General features: G+C 36.7%; 1 protein-coding gene across 2 annotated transcripts in view; it reads left to right on the forward strand.

Moving 5' to 3' along the window:
• Positions 1-280: 280 nt before the first annotated feature.
• gpr153 (G protein-coupled receptor 153) overlaps positions 281-18,724 on the forward strand; it is a 34,916-nt gene continuing 16,472 nt past the window's right edge. The window contains exons 1-2 of one of the 2 annotated variants that reach the window (XM_028021379.1): positions 281-746; positions 16,797-17,427. In XM_028021379.1, coding sequence (XP_027877180.1) covers positions 17,054-17,427 — 374 coding nt within the window. In that variant the 5' untranslated portion in view covers positions 281-746; positions 16,797-17,053. The remainder of the gene's footprint in view (positions 747-16,796; positions 17,428-18,724) is intronic. The other variant, XM_028021389.1, reaches the window with a different exon arrangement.

Here is an 18,724-nt window from a genome sequence, read left to right on the forward strand (position 1 = left end):
GCTACCGCTAAATCTAAACACTGCAGGCCTATTTAAATCATTGGTTTTCTCCGAACATGGGAAATGAAGTCCATTCATAATTAGTTCACAACATTTTATGTTCGTGATGCTTACAGTTATTTTTCGCGAAAGCGTCAAAAAAGAAGAAAGAATAGAAAAGAAAGAAATCAACAGCTCTACTCCGTCTAAATGAGGATCCTGTGTGTGTTTTTTATTCTATGAATTATTCCTTATTGCGGTTCACTCCCACGGCCGCGGCGTGTCTGACTCACGAGCGCGCTTCCTCTGCCGGGAGCGCGCATCAGTCATGCCTCATCCACCGCGCGCCTCGCTTGCGTCGGAGGGCAAAAGAAGAATTTTGTCTTTTATTCTGTAATTATCTCACTGTCGCTCCGCTCGGCGCTGTTTCCAAAGAAAAAACGATGTTTGTTCTTTAAACGAGCCAAAACGGCTCGATATTCTTTTTTATGTTTTTGCCGTCCTGTGAATGAAACAAAAAGACTGGCAAGACAAGGAGTAACTGGCTCCAGCTGCGGTGCTGTGGTGGGTTTCCTTTTTCTTTGTAGGTCATTCTCTTAACTTAATGCTGTCGACACTCCCGTCACTCTATACAGCCTGAGGATTTAAACGCAGGAAAGCCACTTTAAGGCACTTGAACTGACGAGACGAGGCGACCGCCTTTCATTCTTGTGGGGGGAAAAAAAGAGCTGCTAGGAGACTGATCATCCTGTGGAGGGAAAAAAAAGGTAAGATAAAACTCTGGTAGCTTATTATGTTAATGCCACACTCGATGGTGATTAACCCGCTAATTCATAATTGATGTTAAGCAAACAAAAAATAACGAGGCTCCATCCAAACAGGTGGTGTTCTGAAGCAGAAACAGCTCAGCTGCTGGCGAAGAAAGTGAATGTGAATGCAAATGTTTGAATCAAAATGTGGACCTTCGTTGGCCAGGCAGGTCTGACCTATATCAAATGGCACTAGAAACAATTTCGGACCGAGAAGTGGCTTGATTAAAAGATGAATGGCACGCAATACATACTGTAGGCTTAGTTATGGGATTTGGCAGCTTAATTAAATGAGGAGCATCAGCTACAATAAATGTATGTGACGTTATACTGGTAATTACAGAGAGGACGCTGAATATTGACGGAACACCCACCAATAAAAGGGGGCATGTAACCTAGATACACCAGTGTACCTATTGTCTAAACTGACATTAGCATAAAAAAAAGCCTCCTGAGTGTTTTAGAAATCATAAACGCTATTACAGGTATCAATAGGACTTGTAAACTTAATTTTAGAAATGTGTTAATCCTATTTGATGTCAGCCGTTTTTATATTTTTGTGATTATATCCATTTCCTGCTTAGTACAAAGTACATGGGTTGATTTTTGTTTTTGCCTTTTAAGGAAGTTTTAACTTGAATTTAGGTGGAGCAGGTACAAAAGTTTAAGGGTGACCTCATGCTCTACACGCATGTGGAACAAGCATTGCCTTAGTATTTTCTAATGTACAGTGACTCCCAAAGGAGCACTGTACATTAGAAACGACAAACAATTTCAAAACCTTTTCCGAATGTGATGTGACACATATCCTACACAATTTTAGCATAAAGTCCCCATTTTTTCCAAACATGCTTCTTTACCCTCAGCACATGCTCAATGGAAAACTGGTCAATCACAAGCTAACACATAGCATCATAACACAACCCACAAAATGAAAGAAAGAAAGTTCAATCCCGCCTTGACCCGCCAAAATATTCAACACAATATCCCGGAGTCCAAGTTATAGTTCAAACCCAAAACCTCTAATGGTTTCTACCATTGTTACAGAAAAACATCTGTCCTTCCATCAGTGAATTTCCTAGCTTGTTTTTTTTTTTTTTTAAAACAAAGAGATTTAGGATTCCTAACTTGAAGAAAAGGAGGTTCATGTTTGACCCACTTTATCAAAACAGTCTTCCTTGCCACCATTAGAATTTTAACTTGTTGAATCAAAGAGTCAGGAACGTTACCAAGCAAGCAGTGGAACTAGTGGCATGTCTTTACTTATTATTACTTATTTTACTGATGCTTTAAAGAAAACCTGGATGATTTCCACAGACAATTATTGTTCCAATTTGGAACTTCCATTTAGGACAATTTGGGGAAACTCCGCTTTTATGCTTACTGTAACTATATGACGAGATATAAACACTTCAAAAAACTTAAAAACTTTTTTAAAGGATTAGGTTAAAAAGGCAATAACCTAGTTTCATAAGTGTGCAAACATCTACACCCATACTATGTTTAAGTACATTTGGATTCAATTTCAGTATTTAGTTTTATTTGGTACACACTGAACATCAATACATTTAATCTGATTAACCTGAAATAAAGTTCAGCTTTCCTCATAGGGTTGAAATAATATTTCCATTCTCCAACTAAATCAATGATTAACGTAGCACCTATAAAGGACCAACACCACCTCCTCATACAAATGTATCAGTCAGGAGCACGATATAAAAAAACAAAATCCGGAGTTTTCTACCTACCTCATAACTGTCATCACAAGAAAACATATTGATAAAACTGATATTGCGACATTTGAATATTAACTGGTCAAAGAGACTGACAACAATCCAGAATGTGTTTGATGTGACAATAATATCACATGGTGAAACATTTTATATCAAGTCAGAATCATATTATTCCAAATGAAATGTCCAGTCCTATCTAAAAGTTTCTAAAAGCTTGTGAGAAAATGTGTTATATTCTGATTTAATCCAAGTTGATTTTTGGTTTACAGAGAGCACATTTAAGTCCACAATTATTCATACCACATGGCATTTTTAGAGGTAAAACCATTACTCAATCATGACATTTGTTTCTGATTGGAAATTAGAAGTGTATTTCTCAAAAATGATAAAACAATGTTAAAAGAAGTACAATAAAAGAAAAAAAAACATCTGGCTCATACATTTTATTTAAATTATATATTTCTCTCAAAAATCAACAAAAAAATCAGTTGAATAGAAAAACCTTTATTGACATTTCAACAACCAAAAATATTTTTTTTTAGCTTGTTTACGCTGGCATCTTTGATCATCCACCTTGTGTGATAAGCTCAAGATGAATGTCTTCTGGTCAGAAAACAAATACAAATATTACTTAATATGTAAAGCATATTGAAAATGTTGGATGTAGCTTGCACATGAACCAAAAGTGAACAATACATGTAGGGGAGCATATTAGAGGGTTTTATTTTCAGCATTATTGTAAGTTCAATCATAAAGCCAGCACAACAAAACAGTTGCTTAATGAAAGGAATATTAAAATCTTGGGATTATTTTTGACAGTTCAGAACTGACTCTGACTAAGCATTTGTTGCCACATGAAGTAAATAGGGACAAGAGATGTTTCCAAAGTCTGATCAATTTGGTGCAGAAGACAAAAACTGTCAGGTTGTGAATAGACTTGAATGAATAAGAAAACCCGTCAGATTACAGCCACGACCCTAAATCCTAGATCACATTACACTGGAAAATTCTTAGAAATTATAAATCGCTGTCCTAATATTTCACAATACAAAAACCTGACATTTAGCTGATGTGTACACTTATGGAACCACATCATTTGACTGATCATGAGGAGTCGGTTTATTTTGACATTAGATTTAGCACAGGTCACCACTGTACAGAAAGCAGCCACAGCACTCAGTTCACTGTCGGGGAAAAGAGCTGCGGCCTGTGTGCGACAGTTTTTGCTACACCAGATCTCAATGTTTCGCGGCGCAACTGTGACATTTTGTTTGTCGCACGTTCAGCTCTGTCATTTTGTGACCACGTTAGGCTGCGTTCACACCTTTCCATTCTCCATTTACCAACAACAAATCAACTGTTTTTGTCTAGACAGATTTATGTTATATTGTAATGGCAGCATTACGTAAAGAGCAGACTGAAATGTTATCTCTCCTAGAAGCGTTAGGATATTTACATCTATTTAAGAATATTCCATATGCAAACGGTGCTCGACAAATGTGTTCATACTACTTGAACCTTCTGTCAAGTTTCAATTTACAAACTTCAATTTGTGTTTTTTCGTTTGGAACTTCATGTGAAACACAAAATATCACAAAGAAGGAAAAAGAAACCCATGAGAAATCCCATTTGCAGCTTTCACCAAGCCAGGATAAGGACACATCAAAGATGTAAAAAATGTACTCTGGATAGATTAGACCTAAACTGAACTTTTTAACCCAAATGTAAAATAATTTGTGGTGAAAAAGTAACGCTGGTTATCACCCTGAACAAACCATTCTCACAATAAATCATGACGGTGGCAGAATCATGCTGCAGGAATGCAGAAAAAAAGCATAAAGACAAAAAAATGGTTAGAAATATTGCCATGTGTTCCTGTCCACTTCACAACTGCACTGCATTTTGTTGGTCTGTATCATTATACCACTTTAAAATACTTTTAGGGTTGTAGTTGTGATCTGACAAAATGTAAAAACCTTAAAAGGGAACGGAGCTCTTTACATCCAGGTACTTTATCTAATTTGTCATTCATTGACACAGTTGAAGGTAACTTTGTAAACAAGAAGAGGGCTTCAGGGTTGCATTTGTAATGGAAAATTCAGCTGCACACTGTGTAACAATTGGCTCATGTTGTTCAGAGGAGCCATCATCATGTTTTTTCTATGATCATGAAACCTGATGGATTGTGGCCTTTAATGGTGAAGCATGATTGGCCTGGTACAATTTATTTTATTTTTTTTTTTTCAAAAAAATACTGAATGTTGCGTATCATTTTCATAGTGGTAACTTGCTCGGTTTTAAAGATTATACATGACATTCTTGGCTCCGAAAGTGGAAGGCTAATGGGAGCTACAATCTCAAAGAGGGTCCGATGTTTATACAAAGTTCTTTCTAAATCATTCCTCTGGGCCTGTTATGTAACATTTTCTGATAGACAATGTCCCATGTGGAAGTATTATTTCACTTATCAAAATATCACCAGTCTAAACTACATACAGTTCAGACAGAAATTTCCACATGTGCTCATAATTTAAAATATATTCTGTCTTTCATAAGCGTGTCAGGATTATGTCAGTGAGTTAATCTTCCGTTCTTCATATGCTTTAACTCTTTTGTCCTCGCAATATTTATTAGATTCAGCAAAAAAAAAAAAAATCAGTGCTTGACTTCTAAATAAAAGGCAAAAGTGTGCTGGAAGTTTACAACAGCATTTGATCTATAGGTACAGACCCTGCTTTGGCTAACAGATGAAACTATTTTAAGAGAGCTCTGAAAAGCAGGTAGAATGAAACCCCCAGTATGAACGCTTGATGATACAAATGGCAATAAATCCCCCATAAATAAGAATGTATTAAAAAAATCCTGAAACACAATCTTGCTAAAAATACAAACATTTCTGATAATTAGGTTATGTGTTTTACAAAAATCATGTTTGAGATAGTAATTGGAAACATTCCAATAATGTGTATTATTTGAAAAAAAAATTACACTCAACTAACGATGATGGTTCCTCCAGCTTTATCAACTTACCAACTTTATGTACATATTGTCAGTATATAAGGCTGTGACTTAAACACATAAATGTATTAAGGTTATGTGTGTGAATAAAATGGATTAAAATTGTTTAAGTGTGAGTTAATTTAACTAGCTTTTTCTAGGTAATTGTTGTCTGGATGTTTCTTACAGAATGCAACATAGACTCACTGGACATGCTTAGGTGATTTACATTTCCTAGCAAATGCTGTACAAAATCTGTACTCTATGAAAATGTGTTTGTGGTGATTTAGAGAAATTTAGTTGGTGATATTATGCCTGCATTTAAAATTTCCACTTTTATATAACATTATTAATTCTAATCAATGTCGTATAAAGTAAATAAAGATAAATCAAACTGGTCACCCATTTTTTATTGACACCCCTGCCAATTGTTCACTTGGTTTAGCAATTAGCATTAGCACTGCTTGGTAATGCAGAATATTAGAATGTTTTAAATACATTTTTAATACCTTTTTTTGTTTGTTTGGAGACTTCAGCTGAGCGGGGCTGACACAGGGGCTCAAGTCTGGGTAGAGAGCACGCTGCCAACTTATTCTGCCACCCTGCTGTGCATTAGTGAAATGCTGTGATTAAGTGGAAGGGGCATGTGCTCACAACATGTTATTGTTGTTGTTTGAGGTCTTAAGTATGTGCGCTTCCACATTTGCTGTCTGCTTTCATCTGCTGGGAGCGTGCTCTGTTACAAGTTAGCATTTACAGAGAGCAGTTCTTGATGGGAAGATCAAGATGTGCAAAATACACAAACTTCATTCAAACTTAGAGTATATATTTGTGTGTAAAATAATTTTATTTCTAGTTTTCCACTCTTGTTGAAAGAAAGTGTATACATGTATACATCTACGCCACTGTCATAAAGTGCTACGCTAGTAAAATTGTGGTTACTTGTACTTCTGGTAAAGTAAAAACCATAGTTAATTTAATCTATTTTATTTATGCAGCAACTTTTAAAATAAAAACTATAAGGCGCTTCAGTTAAAAGGGAATTATTGCATGGCAATCAGTAAACGTTTGGAGATCCTATCAGAACGGCTTCCATGTTTTGGCTGTATGTAATCCAGAGAGAGAAGTGTTAGGAAGGCTAGTGAAATTTTAATTTTCTATGCATACAAAAAAGCAGAAATAACCATTTCCAGCATAGTATTATACTATATGTACAGTTTAAAAATATATTTAAACGAAAAATAAGAGACGGAGCAAAACGTTTGTGTGTTGCAAATAATAAACCACAGTTAAAAGTAGGGCTGTCCTTTTCTGAAAAGTAATACAAAGATTAATGTCATCAGTATTGGTAGAGAACCAAGTTATTACTGAATCATCTTAAAATATATATGAAGCAAATAAAGCATAAATAAAAAAGGCCTCAATAATGTTAAACCAATTCAACTATAATACTGTACATGTAGAAAATCCTGTTGCATTTTTTCTGCCTCAACTCTGCTTTATTTTCCCATTCATTATCTAATATAGAAAGAAGTTGTTTTGAGCTCTTTCCTATTTCCTTTATCTTCTATTTTAGAATATAAAATAGAACATATTTTACATTAAATGTATTCTAAAATATATACTTTATATTAAAATATATTCCATTTTACATAGAATAAAGCTGCTTAAAAGTACTTGCAGTGTAAAACAGTTGCTAAATTTTCCTTTACACTTGCCAATGATTGCTGTTAGATAAACTAATTTGTAACTACAGGCTTAATGTGTATTGTATAAACGATGAGTGAACTCAGATGCTGCATTAGTCATAATTCACTCTTATTTAATCACCTTTTAATGTTTCCAAGCAACTCATGCAGAAGGATAGCTTGAATTGTAGGACAATACTAGCTTTCTATCATCCTGTTCTGATTTGCTGGTATTTGTGGAGCTGCTAGTTTTATAAGTTTTATGTCCGAATAATTTAATATTGGCAGAGCGGCACTGAGATACTGAGATAAAGTGGATTGTGCTGGTGATCTTTCTTGGCTCAAAGGATTTTTTCTTGGCCTCATTATGAATAGATAATGAGCGCTCAATGTAAATGAGCAAGATTGATGGCATATTATTCTTTGAGGGTCAGTCCAATCCTTCATGTGGTGAAGAGGAACACTTCAACACTGTGTGAAGGACGGAACAGTAAAAAAATAAAAATAAAAAAAGGTTTACAAGGTTGTTTGTTTTGTTTCAAGGAAATCTTTATTTTTATGAGGCACTGGACTAGGCTACTATGGATCCTATCATTCTATTCAGAGCAAATTTGTTTATTGATGACAATATTTTTGGCCTTCTGCTCCTTGAGCTTATTGAGATTTGAGCTTTTAACTTTTGCTTATAATAGGACAGACTAGATTTGGAAATTTCCGCATTGAGGTAATGGTCCACGTTACCTAGGGAACAAACATGGAGCCTGCCTTTTACAGTGAGTCATGCTAACTGAGCTTAGCGATGCTAAGCCCAATTAGCTAGCTGAGTCCTTTCTCGCACATGTTGTGTGATGTTATGTGATCTGTTCCTGATGTTAATAATTAATGAATATTCACTAAAAGAAGGCTGGAGAAAATATTTTGAATGCTGTTAATTCAAATTTTTTAAAGAGAAATGGTTGTAGGATGAAATTAACATCAACAGGTTAAAGCTGTGCTGGAAATCAGAACATAGAGCTTTCAGATCTAGATTTTCTATTCATCTTTTTGGCTACATAGTTCTAATCTATTCTCTTTAGGTCTCTAAATGGAAAAAGTTCAACTTTTCTGACAAAGATGTTAAAGTTTTACACATTTTTTCATTCTCTTTCCTGCTTCACTTTCATAATTACAAATGAGATCACCTGATGCTTTCAAGAGGAGAAAATATTAATATGCCAGTAGCAACTTAACAGCTTCAGGATCTTAAGTTGAAAAACCAATAGATAATGTCCTGTTGGTTATTTCCAGTTTTCACTTTTACTCTCTGTTCTTTTCCTCTCTTGCAACAAATAACTGTGTTGCTAGTTTAGCCCAACTTGAATATATTGTTAGTCTGTAAATGTCAGTCGTTTACTCTAATGCAGCCCCACCTCAGCACAATCCCATTTCCTGTGTTTCACTGTTGGCACTGTTCAGCCAGACATTGCCATATTCTTGGTAAAATCCCTACTAACAGTGTTTCAGCCAGCTGGTCCATACATTCAGTTTGTCCTGTTCTTCTTTATTTTGTTTGAAACCCCATTGTGCTCTATTTATCAGCTTCTTTCCATTTGGTCATTGGCAAAGGTAAATGTTCTCTGAGATTACTTCCTTATTTCTTCATTGTGAATCAATTCTCTACTAGTATATTGATTTTTATCCCTCTGACCCTGCTGTCAGCAGTCAGGTCTGTATGTAACGTTACCCCCCGATCTGTCTAAGAAAGCTTTTAGTAAGTGATTTTCTGGAATAGATATTCCTCTGGGGACTGCCACATGTTCATCTCTTATTCAGTCTATTTCTAAATTAGTAACTGGATGTATACAGAGAGAGAGAGAGAGAAAAATATATATATATATCAAACTTTAGATAGTTTCAAGCGTTTAAATACAGGAGAAGAACCAGGAAGAATTCATTGTGCCAGCAGGAAATGACTTTGTATTTTTGCTGACTGTACTTTCAGAGTTAATCACCTGTCATGTGTAAGCATCAGAGATGTATTATCAAATACTGAGCCTGTACTCTGGGGAAAGCAGCAATGCTCCATGGAGCATATTTTATTTTCCTCTCTGACGGCTCTATAGAAGTGTGGTTGGCTGGCCAACAAGGCCGTCATGAATCACACTAGACACTAGGGCATTTATAAAAGCTTTACTTTACTGTTTAAAGCAGGAAGATGCAAAGATTCCCTCCTGACACACTGACCAAGTCTTAGCTGGCGTAGTATAGATATCACCAAGAAAAAAGGGACAGCTTAATTACCAGTCTGATTTTCTGCAGATACCATTTTATCCTTTACTTTAATAGATAAATCCATCTTCATGCCTGCCAATATTTGGCTTGCCAAGATTCGATCTCATCCTCTCTGTTTCTAAAATGCTTATAGCATGAGGTAAAGAAACAAAAGAGAAGTGTTTGTTCCTTTTATCACCATCCAAAATATGACTCATGTGTAACGAGATAAGTTTGTGTGCTGAAGAATAAAGACACATTTTGCCCTGTGGCTGTTTTCACAAGGACTCCCCGATGTAAATGGTGCACATCTTACAGGCAAAGGCATTATGGTGATAAATGATTTCGGTTGCTCCCAGGAATGAAGTAATGTGGTTTGTTTGGTATTTACTGTAAACACGCAGCCACTACCTGATGTGCACTATAAGCTCCTTTATTAAAGTATTTGCCCCCTTACAGATTTTTTTCTGTTTTGAAAATCACATTTAAATGCATCAGAGTAAAGCAATTACAAAATACTTTTTCTACATGATTTCTGGAAAGTTGAGTTAAATTTCACTAGTAGCACTAGCATTCTGAAGTACTTCATGTCAAGTACTGACATGAAGTACTTCATGTCAATCATAACTTGATCTAAAGAAATTCAAGAACGGAGAACAAACAAAATCATTGGTGGCCCGTTAATATAATCTGGTTAGTTATAAAGCCGATTTGAAGACTTTGGGACTCCAGCAAATTGCAGTGAGCTATTACCCCCAAATGAAGAAACCAGAAAACATTGGTGAGCCTTTCCAAAAGCACTTTAATGACTCATGCTGGAGGACATTAACGGACCCACAACAACATCTAATGAACTACTTCCCTAACCTCGGATAAGGTTAGTATTTGTGATGCAACAATAAGAGAGAGGCTTTGCAAAAATGGGAGAGTCGTAAGGCCAAAACCATTACTGACCCAAAGGCCTGCCCAAAAACATCTTGACAAAGATTTTTCTGCAAATAGTTTGTGCCATAATTACACCAAAGTGGTACATTTTAAGATATGTGTCAGGTTGCATGTGGTTTAAAACTAATATTTAAACAAAGAAGATGCCGACAGTTAAACAGTTCGAGTTGGTACTGCGATGATGTGGGGTTGCTTGTTATTTCAGAACCTGAACAACTAGCTGTAAGTAAGTGAAGTTTATTTATTAATCACTTTTCACAGACACAAAGTGTCGTACAACAAAAATCAAAGTTGTACAAATAAAAACAAAAATGAGAAGCACAATAAAACATGACAAAACCCCGGGAAAACAAAAGAGTAACTTTTTTTCCATCATTTACAGCAATTGGCTGAATGAGGCTTCATTTTACTAGAAGGTCAAATACTCTGACTGAGAGATTGTTTTTGTGCAGATCTTTATACAGGTTCAATACTTTGTCTTAATGGAGGAGTAACAACATTTTATCTGCTCCACAGACAAATAAAGAGCAAATGGACCAATCTGAATCTGCAAAAAACATATAACTAATAGGAACATTTTTGATTTGTCCTTGAAGGGAAACATCCAAATGGCATAATTATTGATAAAAAGAACTGTTTGGTAAAAAAACGAGCCAGTTTCATAAGGTATATATATTAACTACAGCTTCACTTTCATGCATTGCTTTTCATGCCGACAGTTCATGTAAGTTAGGTTACATGTAAAATGAATTACTATTAAAATGCATGACCCATTTCTGTTTTCCAATCTGTGCCTCTCATTTAACATTCAGTGTCTTGGTGTCAGAGAGAGAAAGTCTCCGTTCTGTGTGTGTGTGGGCGTGTGTGTGTGTGTGTGCACGTGGAGTTGTCAGTGCTGATTTCCCTTGTGTAAAGGACAGATTTGGCTTGAAGGCCTGTGGGATTGTGGGCAATCGAGCTGTTAGCTTCTGTAGTTAGAAAGACCGTCAGTCAAATGGTTAAATAAAACCTGAGCTACAACTACTAGTACTACTGCTGCTCCTCCTGTCCTACCGCAATACTTCTTTGAGAAGCAGGAGAATAATATTTTGATGTTTTTTGGTGGATTTTTTTTTTATTTGATTAAGCCTCTTTTGATTGAAGGTTTCACAATGTATAAAATGATGCTGGCTGGATCTACATTTCTTACTGGGTTGTTGGCAAATCAGAATGCGGTCGGTCAATATCCTTAAAATTACCAACTTCTAAGGAAGATGGGCCCTTGTGGGCTTCTTACATTTAGTTTGAATTGGAAATTTCATCAGTTAATCATGAACTGTATTGTCATCTACAGCTAATGTGAATTCAGCAGAATATGACATCCTGTGAACCTACTGGCCTGGTGTTTCTGATTTTTCGCCGTCTATTTTTAACCAGCAACAAATGTTGTTCAGGTCAAAATAAAATATGTGTGTATGTGTGTCAAAGATGTATTTAAATATGTTAATGACATTGACTCATCTTTAACATTGAGCTTAAGTGTAATGAAGTAGTTCCTATTTTGACTATTACTTGACTATTAATGTCCACTTTATCCCTGGACATTAAAATACCAGTTGTACACATTCAGAGATAAACAAATTGGACTTGTCAAATATTTTCTCTCTATTGAATTTAAACCTATTTGTGTACTTCTTAAGCTGGCTGAGTCATCCTGGAGGAAGGGTTTCTGATTTTTTCTACTCTCTTCTGCTTTCCAGGAAAGGTATAATCTTTCTTTTATTCGATGTTTAATGTCTGCAGACATTATACTTTGGTGAAACAGAGGCTAGTCAGAGCAGGGCTAAGACAAAAGTCGACTTGTGCCATGTCAGAAGAGCTTCAGTATAAAAAATGTCTTCAAAAGCGTCATACTTCATTCAAATCACCCTGAGTACACCATGAAGAGCTTTCAGCATTAATTAGTTGGATGCTCTTTTTTTTTTTTTAAATATGAACCTTTAAACTGCCATTGCTTATTAGAGAACGATTTCCATGGAATAAAATAGAGTGGTTTTAACAGCAGAAACCTGCTTTTGCCTTTCCTGAATAGCAATTAGATTGAACACGACTTTCTGCTGGTGTTGGTGTCTCTGGTCGTTAAGTACTAACCTGTCACGATCTTTCATATGATCCCTATTCAATTCTAAAACTTCTGCTGTGATTAGATTTTAGATAAGTTCATGAACATATGACAAAGATTGTACCTGCAATGTTTAATCTGTAAAACAATTTGCTTGAATGAAGTTGCACGTTCTATGAATGAACAACGGCACCGCATGTCCTTCAGCCAGTAAATATATCTGTCTGTGCTCAGTTGGAGGTCTGAGAAACTCAAGACAACTAATAGAAGCAACAATAGTTTTATTGTTGTGAATGGCTTCATCCAGTAAATGTCTCACATGAGTGAGTAATCACAGACTAAAACAAATTTAGTCATACTTTCCATAGTGCTTTTGTTCTGCGTGTTTTTCCTGCTGGATAACTCCTGAGCAGCTGTTACACAGAAAACACGTCAAATAGACGGAGCCAATACATTATTTTAGGTAGAAGACAGAGGGGGAAGGGCAAATCTCACAGTTTCTCAGTCTGTGTTAAATTCCTGAATATGAGAACTATGGTGATTCTCATTACACTCAGATGAAACCAGAAAACACTGAATTAAATTAGTCAGAAGCTTATTTGTCCTCACTGTGAAGTCAAAGCAAACTTTTCCATAGTTATCTTATTGCATGTACATTTCTTACTTTGAGGAAAGTAATTAGGAGTTATGTAATAAATTCTACCTCATTATTCTTGCATTTAGCATGTAGTAACAGTTTTGTTAATCCTAACTGATCAAGAACAATTAGTCCATGAGAAAACAAAGTTCATGTGGTTTTTTTATACAAATATTTGGTCAAAAACCCTTCTTGATCAGATCTTATTTGAGTAATCAGCTCTACCTCCATTATGTCCTTTACGCCCTACCTTACTGCTTCGGATACCTTCTCTTGCTCTGCCTCTGTGTTTTCCAAGCAAAGGAAACAGATTTATTGTATTTCCCTTATGTGATATGTTGGGTTGATTTGGATCATGTTGTGACGCTTGCTTCAGTACTTATTTGATTCAGCACTCTTCTGTTGCTCAGTCCATTCCAACCACCTGGAGATTCCCAAATCAAAGCCATGAATCATTCTTTTCATATCTAAGACTGTCTTTGAAGGCTGTGGATACAATGTGTGTTGCTTCATCCTTCTCTGGGTAAAATGTGCTTCTGTAAAGGCAGCAAAAAGTGAAAAATAAATGAGAAGGGGAATATAGTGAAGCTAAACCGTTGGATTCTCTGAACTTTACAACCTTAGAAGACCATATATGTATAACATTATTTTTAGTTCACAAAATAATGTGAACTAAAATTTTACAGTCTATTAAAGGGCTCCACCAATCGCTCATACTTTCATGCACATTTTTGAGATTAATAACAGCACAAAGCACGTATGTTTCGATGCTCAAATGGGCATAATCTTGTAATCTGCTTTATCTATCATCCTTTTCCTTTCTGTATGTTTTATTTCTCAGAAAAATAACGTCCACCTGTTTCCTGTGGTTAGTCTTTATCCTGGAGAACAACAGTAATTGAGACAAAGTCGACGATCTTATATACAAACCTGCTGTAAAGAGAAAGAAGTAGAATTAGATCAGTGGAAATTTGATCAGGGTTCCCGGTGACACAGTTGTTGCCATTTTCATCATTCCTTCTCAGGGGTCCTGCCTGCAGCATGTCAGTGTTAAGACAAACCAAAAGATAGGAAGTGGATGTGACAACAGGCTCCAGCTGTGCCAGGCATTTTCTCGTCACTCTGGGGGGAACCAGCGTTTTCCTCTTGTGATGAGTGTCATCAGATGTGTTGTGGTAGGCTGAAAAAAGATCCTTGTACAGATTAGATTTTGTTATGTCCTTCTTGTAAATATCTGTAGCACAGTATTAGTTCCCCTGTGTTACTTTCCAACCCCTTTGATGATGATCGGTAATCATTGAAATTTGATGGACAAAATCTTTGATAATTAGTTGTTGTTCTTGTTTCAGTAACTGAACTGAATTCTACCTCCTAGGGTTTCTACCTCTCTTTGTCCCTCTCCCTTTTCCCTTGACAGTTAATTCAGGTAGTGGTTAAACACTCCCCTGAGAAATGAGATACTGTGCATGGAATAGAATACAGGGTTTGCCATAAGTTTCCATACATAGGAGAATGTAAAATGTATATTTCTTTTGTATTTCAGATACCCAAGAAGATGTGTTTGACAAAAGAGCAAAGAATTGAAATTATACTGATGGCTGGATCGGGAAGCAGTCGCATGGTTGCACAAAACTTTAACAGAAAACATGGAACGAGCATCACACACGACACTGTGGCAAAACTTATTTGCAAGTTTCAGAAAACTGGAAATTTTGCAGAACAACCATAAAGTGGTCCAAGACGTGCAGCGATTACACAGAGTCCCACAAAAATAAAAACGGTTGTCCAATATAAAATGTTTATTTTTTCTATGTATGGAAACTTATGGCCCACCCTGTAGAATAATCCTCTACTTGTGGGGAGAATTCAAGTGTTGGCAGCAACATGACAGGCGAATGGAAGCCCACAGTTACATGTAAAAAAATTAAATAACCAATAATATTAAAGACAAAGTAGAAACTGTACCATAATGGTACTTTAAGTGGTGAGAAAATGCTACAATTATGAATAAAAGTAGATGTAAATTATTTCTAACAAATGTATTTGACCATTAAGATAATGTTAAAATTACAAATCTGGTATGTAATTAGTTCTTCAGTTTACCAGCTGCTGGGAGAAACGACCTACGATATCTTTCGTTGCACATTATAGATGCAACATCTTTTTGCTGCAGGAGGTTTTCAGTGCTATAATGGTCTTATGCATGGGCTGGAAAACATTCAGTGATGCTATTTAGTCAGAGTCCTCCTGTTTGGCGCCACCTACACTGGGTTGAGAGGACAGAGGTGGCCTTCCTGCTGTTTCCTCTCAGCTGTTCATACGTTTTGTCAGCAGAAAAACTCGTACAAATATGTACATTTTTATGTGTATACATTTATTTTGATAAGACACTGCCAATATGCATTTAATAATGATTCTGTCTGATGTTTTAAAATGGGTAGCTTACTTTAAATCAATCCTCAAATATGCATAACAGCATAATGGTAATTAGTCTGGCTGCAAGTATACCAATGCATGTCGACCTTCATTATACTATTTATTTTTCAGCTGGCCATGATTTGATAATTAACATTTATTGTCTAAGATTGTTAAGTACCTTTAATCTGAGTCTGTTTTGTTGAAAACTGCATTTCATTTAAGGTGAATAACAGCATTTATGAGGGATTGCTACACAGAAAATGTATTATGTAAAAACGGCAAATGAAACGGATGCATAGAAAAGCAACATGCCCAAATCCACCATCACTGTTCTTAGGCAGATTGTTGCCATGTTTTAATCCTTCCATGATCTTTGGTACCTATATTACCCCCATGACAGACAAACAGATGCTGGATATCTCATCCGTTCCTTCAGGTGTACTAATCTGATATACTACAGGATATTTATATGCAAGAAAAACATTTGACTGATTGATTCTTAGTGATATGTTGCAGAAAACTGCAATTAACATATAAAAGGTGCTTCATGAGTAAGAAGGGTTAGGTGCATGAATAAACTCATTTGGGTGACTATTTATGTGTTTGCATTTATTGCCATTTATTGTCATAGACTGAAACAAAAATATGTTGCCGTTGGTTACACATTTGCTTTTCTGACTATTGTGGTATGTAGGTTTCATTAAGACTGCATAATATTAGGGAAATTATTATTAAACACTGCAATGACATCAATTGTGAATAAACCTGTTTTCTACTATCACGATGTTCTTATACTGAACTTTATCTTCTCAGTCAAAATCTTTAAAAGACAGTACCATGAAGGCCAATGAGAATCCATCCAACTGGTAAAGCATTTAGACTCCCTGATTGTGAAGGAAGTACAGCATAACACTACAGAACGTTGCAACTAAGGTGTATTTTGATATTATAATGATGATTGAAATTTACTACACTGTGCAGGCCTAGTTTTTCTTTCATGTATAAGTGGTTTCATAAGGAAATCTATTATTCCCTTTATTGGATTTCTGTAGGTTTTATGCTCTTTATTAAAATCTGCGTTGCCCACTTTAAACAAAACAAGCAGCGCAGGGACAGTTAAAACGCTTCATTATGAATGTACTGATGATGAGTGTTGTGTATTTGGAGACATCGTCATTCAGTTCACAGATTTTGTACCAATCTGAATTTGATCGTTGTTCCTTCTTTGTGTCTCTCCAGGTTTATGCATGTAAAAGAACTGGCTCAGCTCTGCCAGCCCTCTTTTCTGACATCCCACTGTGTCGCTCCACAACCACCACATTTGCCTGCTGTCCTCAACCCATGGAGAGTACACGCCCACCCAGATAGGATGCTGGCCTCGTCCGACGCGCTGCGTCCCCTCCTGCCCATCGCCACCACCTCCTTCTCCTTACGTGTACCTGCTCTTGCCGACGGCTCCTCCCAGCCCTTCAGGCCGCGCCCCGCCCCGCACCAACATGGTGGATGAGATGACCACTATGAAGGATGACATCATCAATGCCAACACGCTGGCTTGGCTGGTCTGCTCGGGCGTGTCCATCCTGGCCAACACTTGGAGCATTCTTAGCGTCAGTGCTAAGCAGAAGAAGTGGAAACCGCTGGAGTTCCTCATCTGCACCCTGGCAGGGACACACATTCTCAACATGGCCATCCCCATCACCATGTACTGTGTCATAACGCTGCGGCGGCAGCACTCTAACTACGAGTGGAACGAGGGTCTGTGCAAGGTGTTTGTCTCTACCTTTTACACGCTAACATTGGTCACCTGCTTCTCGGTCACCTCGCTCTCCTATCACCGCATGTGGATGGTCCGCTGGCCAGTGAACTACAGGTATGACATTTAATTATGAGACTAAAAAGTCCTATGGCTGTTTCAGATTAAACCAAAGTCATAGCACAAATTAAAAGACTAGCTCCTGTTTTTCATATTATAGATAAAACGACCAGTTGTTGTTTTCTCCTTTTGTAAAATTGCCCTTTATGGAAAGCTCCACTTGTTCCCTCTGGGGACATTTATTATTAGAACTATTCCCCGCAGAAGAAATGATTGCCTTGCAAACTATGTTTGGAGTATCCGCTGACATTAGAGTGAGAATACATATGATGGGTGGGCCACTATCCAAGGTACATGTTCATGTTTTTTGCATTAAGATTGGGAGGAACTCTTGCACTGGACATTTCATTTTCATTTCCTTTTAGTCTTTGGTTTAATTGCATGAATATCGTCAGTATTCTTATGGCATTAATCTGTCTGGTGCCCGACAACGGCGCCACCGTATCCTCTGACCACAACCAGCAGGCAAGGTGGGTGTGCTGTCTTGCCCAAGGACATAATGACAATAATGAGACAAACAGTGCAGGGATTCAGCCAGCAAACTACATGACCAACTTTTACCACAGTCGCCATATATTTAATTTATCAAACAAATTGGGAATTTATGGATTAAAGAGATTATTTGTTAGTGAGAGCCCAAATAGAAGTTACAAATTGTTTCTGCGGCTGATTCTTGTTAGTTTTCTGTAAAGTCATGACTCTCCTCAGGTTTTCATAAACTATTCAACATAACTTCCACGATTCTAAATTTTTACACAAAACCCATAACAAACATCTGTCTTTTATTTTCTCCTTTATTAGGACAAAAATAACTCTGAAGAAAGGGCTGCTATGCCTGCAGCAGGCTGCCTACTGACAGCAAATTCAGTCAGAAATAATCAACAGCTGCCACAGAGAGACATGATACCTGTATTAGGGATATCAGTCAAATATCTGATCCAAGAACGCTGTTGGTATCGCTCAAGCACTGATACTGGGCTGGATCAATCCCATCTCTATGTGTAAGCATTCATATAAAATATCTTCAAACTATAAGTATTAAACAAGATAGTTATAAACTTTACAGTCTAACCATAGACCCAAAGAAGCAAATCTCAGAAGATAAGGTGTCATTCAGGTCAGAAATGTTAGATTATTGTCGCGGATTTCTAAGATAGGACGCAGACAGACTTGTGCCATCTGTCAGCCTGTGTACAGTTTGCGAGTTTAAAGGATCGCATCAGGTGAAATGTCTTTCCTCCCAGCATGTTAGCTGGTTGCAGTTATTTGAGGTAACACCGTGTCAGGCTGTCTA

Source organism: Xiphophorus couchianus, chromosome 1 (genome assembly GCF_001444195.1).
Source record: "Xiphophorus couchianus chromosome 1, X_couchianus-1.0, whole genome shotgun sequence".
Taxonomy (NCBI): Eukaryota; Metazoa; Chordata; class Actinopteri; order Cyprinodontiformes; family Poeciliidae; genus Xiphophorus; species Xiphophorus couchianus.